The following is a 6000-nucleotide window of genomic DNA, read 5'->3' as shown; positions in this document are numbered from 1 at the left end:
AAAGAGTTGTATTAGCCATGGGAAATATGACCAAAGCTTCTGCAAAGAGCATGTCATGAGGTTTCCTAGGCAGTGAAAGCTGCATGGTGTTTTACAGAAGGGTACAATTTAATGATTGTTAATTGGACTGTGCTCTTTTAATACATGGGGAGCCTTCAATATCTGAATATCTACTGAGCATCATGTTGGGAAGGGAGAAGGAGAAGGACATGGAAGCTTTTAGGAGGGCATTTGCTCTTTGTGAGACACATTTTGCATCTGGCTGAGCAGAGGGAAAAAAAGCAAAAGCCAGAGAAAATATCAACAGTGGGTTCAATTGACCTGGAGACTGAGAACATCAGGAATCTCAAACTATTTTTACAGCTTCACTTTGCTTTTAGGAACATTAACACTTCAAAGTATATGATTGTGCCTCTCATCCATGGTTCCAGGGTTTTTCCGTAATTATTACCTTGCATCTTTGCATCAATTTAGTTCAGAACAAGGTTGATTTGTGCCTCTCCTAAAACCATTAAACAACGGAGTGCATCAACAGTTTTAAACATCCCATTGAGATGTAGAGGCCCAAAACATCCACTGCTGTTACTACCTGAATTCTTAGCATGAGTGTGGCAGTTAGGAGGAGCAAGCAGAAGATGAATCTTCCACCAGCTTGCCAGTCAGACACTATTGTTGTTTGGAAGATAGTGATGATAAACACTTAATCAGGTGATTTCCTAATAACATACCTACAACCAGAGCGTGTTTCCAAAGGAAATCAGACTCTTTGTTCTAGTTTCAGGAACGCTTTTGTGGTTATTACCTACCTGCAGCAGAAATTGCATTATTTCTGTTTGCCTTATGAGTGGGAATATTTTTAGGTCTTTATTTTGTGCATAGAAACATCAAATCAGAAACCCTGGATAAAGCACTAGCTCCAAACTTTTGCACCTTATTTTCTGAATTATTTTTAAGATACTTAGTAATCAAAATGCTTCTGAAATAATTCTGTGTTTCTCAGATTTTTGTGCTTTTGTATGAATGGTGTGCATAGATCTCATTCTTGTGGGTCACCATTGGAGACATTCTTACAGCCTTTCAATAATTAAAGGGGGCTTATAAGAAAGATGGAGAGAGACTTTTTACCATGGCCTGAATTTTTTATAATGAGGATGGTAGAACACTAGCACAGGTTGCCCAGAGAAGTTCTGGAAGCCCCATGTCTGGAAACATTCAAGGGTGGATTGGTGAGGCTTTGAGCAACCTAATCTAGTGCAAGATGTCCCTGTCCATGGCAGGGGAGTTGGACCAGATGATCTTTAAATGGCCCTTCCAAACCAAACTATTTTATGATTCTGTGATCTATGTGATGATGACATCATTGTACACAAGAAGCTTTTTGTTTTAAACAAAATCTATGAACCAAAAGCAACAATGATACTAAGGCAGGGCTTTTATCTCTGTGTGATTCCACAGTACTTACATCACAGATAATTCTGTCATATTTTCTATGCTGGGACATTGTAAGACACTTTGCAAATGTTTAGGAATGAATGGTGACATAGAATGGTTGTTTCATTTGCTCAAGGAGATGGACAATGTGCAGAAAAGCCATATCACTTCCAGACTACCAGTTCTGTCATTTCACTGAAGCAAGATGTTCCCTTCATAAGACATTTGAGGTGGTTTTAAATGCATTTTGCACGCCTGGAAGAAATTCTCATAGCTTTCCCACTGGACCAAAAACAATACTGAGTTCTTCACCTTCATTTTCTTGCAGTAAATATTTTTTTCATTTTCTCGCACTGATGAGTGTGCACCTCGAATTTTTGGGTCCCTCACTCCAAGAAGGACATGGAGGTACTGGAGCATGTCCAGAGAAGGGCAATGAAGCTGGTGAAGGGTCTGGAGCACAAGTCTGATGAGGAGCAGATGAAGGAATTGGGATTGTTTAGTCTGGAAAAGAGGAGGTTCAGGGGACATCTTCTCACTTTCTACAACTACATGAGAGTATAGAAAAGTGGGGGTCAACCTGGTCAACCAAGTAACAAGTGGTAGGACAAGAGGAAATGGCCTCAATACCCAGGGCCGTTAAGATGGGATGTGAGGAAGAATTTCTTTACTGAAAGGGTTCTGAGGCATTGGAAGGGTTTGCCCAGGGCAGTGGTGGAGTCCCCATCCCTGGAGGGATTGAAGAGTCATGTAGACACAGTGCTGAGGGACATGGGTTAGTCGGGGACTTGTCAGTGTGAGCTTAATGATTGGACTCAATGATCTTAAAGGTCTTTTCCAATCAAGGCAATTCTGGGATTCTGTGATTTTGTGATCTACAAGCAACAAGTTCCTCCTAAGGAGAAGAAGAGAAACAGTGGCCTTTCAATGTGTTCCTAAGAGTTTGTGTGGCACTTAGACTGTGATATCCAAAGGACAGAGCAAGTCAAATGGTGTAGTGAAAGAAAAACAACAAACAAAAAACCCAAAACAAAACACTGGCCCAATTCCTACCTGAACCAGTGGTGCCCAGTATGAGCTCATGCAAGTCATTGTAATATGAAGACATCTGATTAATGAAGTTGGGATTAAGCACTTTGTGCCAGCAGAGGCATCTGGACTGCTTGCTGCCTAGGATTGCCTGAGTTTGGAGGACCAAGCAGTAGTTTGTATTCTGCTTGGAACTACAAACATCCATCTGGTTAAACATGGGAACTTGCACATGTTCAAGTCATCTGAGCCCCTTGCTCTGTAACAGCCCAGCAGCACCTGGGTAACACTGTGGTCCATGAAGAGGTCCAGTCTGGACAGCATTCTCAGGCAGTATCCAGTGCTGAGCTTAGCACAAAATCCGCTGGTGGAGTGAGCATGAAATGCCTGTTAGGGCTTGTGAACCTGTGAGCATAGAGTAAGTGAAGTGAATTAAACCACAATCACATTTTAATACCCAAACAAGTGAACTGAGTCAGTCCTTCAATCTACTGCACTTCTCTTTTTCCTTTCTGTGAAGCAGAAATAGCAGATTCCTACCTGATGAGGTTTTATGAGGTTAACAGCTATGAAGTGCCGTGGTGCTCTGATGACGAGGGCTGTAGCAACACAAAGATATTATGCAAGCGTAGCCATGCCAAATGCTTGATGCAGATTCCTTGCTCTGTCTGATTTCCTCTCTTCCCTTGCACAGTTTCTCTGCCAAGGCCATATACTCCTTTCAGATGAACATACTGGCCCCTCTGCCTAAAGCATTGAATTACCAGTTGTGTTGATACCATTCCTTCTTGGTACAAGTACCTGTATATAAAATGTTTAGAGTTTTGTCCAGGTCCTCGGGAGACCTTCCTTGCTGTGCTGTTTGGGAGTTTGAGGAGAGTATTTTCTTTCTTAATGGTTAAGATTTTTGTTAACAAATCCAGTCCTTGTTAACATGGTGAAAGGAGAGTTTTGCTCTCATTATGTTTTCGAGTGATGTAGTACTGCAAAGAAAGCTTATTCACATTAGGAAATGATAGATGACCTAATTGAGACTGAAGTGAAAATAAACTCACTGATTTTGCTAAATTGCCTAAACATGCTAATTTTGGAGAACTGCTCAAATTACTTTTCAATCCTCTTGAAAAGATTGTTCATGATGCACAGGTTTAAATAAACTAACCACTTGTCCCTGACAGTGTTTGCCAAGCTCAGATGTATCTTTGTGAATGAGAGCTATAGGCAGTGGAAATGCTCTGTTTCTTTACTGGTTTTGTTTATGTTAAATGACTGTGATGCTAGTGCAATTGTATAGTTTCTTGGGAAAATTACAGTGTAAAATATCAAGGTGTTCCCTGAAAAAAGAAATGGTGTTCCCTAAAAAAAGAAATAGCATTCCAAGCTTAGCAAATATCAGATCATTTAGCTGTGTAGAACCTGAAGCTAAACTGATTGGGTATAAAATGTTATGTTGGGGATGGAAGAAATGAACAGGTTGCCCAAGGAAGTTGTAGATGCCCCCTCCCTGGAAATGTTGAAGGCCAGGTTGGATGAGGCTTTGAGCAACCTGGTCTAGTGGAAGGTGTCCCTGCTGCTGGCAGGGGGGTTGGAACTGGATGATCTTTAAGGTCCCTTCCAACCCAAACCATTCTATGATATGGGAAGCCACATTCTTTCGCTTTATATTTTCAAGGGGCAAGTATTAGTTGTATAAGCATGTAATTTTCTTTACTCCTCATACATGTGTTTGCTTTTTAAGTACTCTGTCTTGTTCCTTAACTTCACTAGTCTGTATGTAAAATGCCTTGAAATAGATTCACCTGTACACTGGATGAGTTTGCGTGGCCCAAAAACCTACAGAGAGCTACGCCCTGATATCACACAAATCTAAATGGTGCTGCTTGTTTTCAAATGTTGAGGATGTATCTTAGATCTGAATGGGAGAAGCTGAGTTGGACTAGGGAATGCTCAGTCATGGTTGCTTGTGTGTGTGGTACTGAGCAGAAAGGCGTGTGTGCAAGACAAGTCTTAAATCACCTTAGTTTTTACTCAGTCTTATTCAGGAAAAAAACTGCCAGAGATGTTTATAAGAGCTTTTGTGTTTCATTGGTGGGTAAAAAAAAATTAAAATGAACCTATATAATGTGTTATGGATACAACACAACAAACCAGAGTGCAGTTTCCTGGGATTTACTGGTATGTTGATAAATAATATTCCTTGTATTTCTGTGTTCACCGCATTGTCACCCCAGCTTTGGGAGCTTTCTGAAACACTGTGCCTGGTTATTCTTTCATGTAGGCCACAAATCAGGAGTGGTTCTACCAGAAGAAGAAGAGTGGATTGGTACAGGTGATCTAAAATGAGTTAAAGTGGGTGGAAAGACTTAGGGAGTTGGTATGGTAGAAGCAACAGGGGCTGTCTAATTCCATTAATCCCATTCTTATCCTAAAGCAATGGCCACTACTTTAGTGAAGGCAGTGAAGTGAGGGTTTAGGAAGCACCCCTGTAGTTCTGAAACTCTCCCATACAGAAAAAGATGACTTTTCTCATTGCTCACCACAGCCATGCACCTGTTTGGCCTAAACTGGCACCTGCAGCCGATGGAAGGGCAGATGTATGAAATCACGGAAGACACAGCCAGCAGTTGGCCAGTGCCAACGGACGTCTCCTTATATCCTTCGGGGGGCACAGGGTTAGAGTTACCTGACAGGAAAGGCAAAGGAACCAGTGAAGGTACGGTTGGTGTGTATCCATGTTGTGAGTCTTCTGTCTGCCTCTGAACTCCAACCATCCAATCTCATGTCCCATTACCCTCAATGCTCCCATCATCAGGTGCTTTTTTCTAGTCTTTCACGTCTAGATCTAGTAGTCATTAGTCTTGTTTCCATATGTTTCTAAGTTTCGTACTCTTCTGATGTCCACTAATGCAATAAAACTGTGTGCAACCCTCACCACACAAGGCATTCTCAAGGTGGAACCATCTGTACTGTATCTCACAGGCTACAGAAGGCCATCATGAAAACCCTGCCTCAAGTGGCTGTTTTTGTAGGAGAAAAATGTGTCTTGAAAATTAAACGATTCCTGGAGCTCTGGATCAAGCTTTCTCTACAACAGTACCAAAATGATTGAGTTTGCCTCTTTGTTGCCACCTAGTACCAGTGTTTTGAGGAGCAAAATATTTGCTAAGAGCTATTACACTGTGAGTTTTAGCACCCCAGGGTTGGACATCTCTTTGCAAAAGTAGCCAGATAAAAGGTCCAATCTCCACAAAGTATCATCATGTTGACAGCCTGCAGTTTTAACTGAAATTAGAAGCAACTGTTGTTCTGTCAATTCAGCACTGTGTTATCCATCAGCTTTACATCTTGCTGTGCTTTGTATAGAGGCAGCACTGCCAAAAGCACCTGTAAGCACTGCAAAGGAGAGGTGTTTTATCCCTCCTAAGGCTTAGCTGGAGAAGTGAGAAATTCAAAATTTCAGAAAGCTCTTTTTGTTTGTGTGTCAAGCTTCTTTATAGGAGGTTAACAACTTTCAGTAAAATTGAAGTAATTGGCTATTTT

At 41.3% G+C, this 6000-nt stretch overlaps 1 protein-coding gene across 1 annotated transcript in view; it reads left to right on the top strand.

Annotated features, from left to right (window-relative positions):
- Positions 1-5040: 5040 nt before the first annotated feature.
- The window catches only part of LOC104528532 (teneurin-4-like), a gene marked incomplete at its 3' end in the record, with an annotated part of 96236 nt that continues 95276 nt past the window's right edge, over positions 5041-6000 (top strand). Inside the window, exon 1 of the mRNA XM_010172569.2 lies at positions 5041-5173. Within this exon, the coding sequence (XP_010170871.2) occupies positions 5041-5173 (133 nt within the window). The remainder of the gene's footprint in view (positions 5174-6000) is intronic.

Source organism: Antrostomus carolinensis, unplaced genomic scaffold (assembly GCF_000700745.2).
Source record: "Antrostomus carolinensis isolate BGI_N321 unplaced genomic scaffold, ASM70074v2 scaffold5817, whole genome shotgun sequence".
NCBI lineage: Eukaryota > Metazoa > Chordata > Aves > Caprimulgiformes > Caprimulgidae > Antrostomus > Antrostomus carolinensis.
This window is presented reverse-complemented; position numbering and strand designations above follow the sequence as displayed.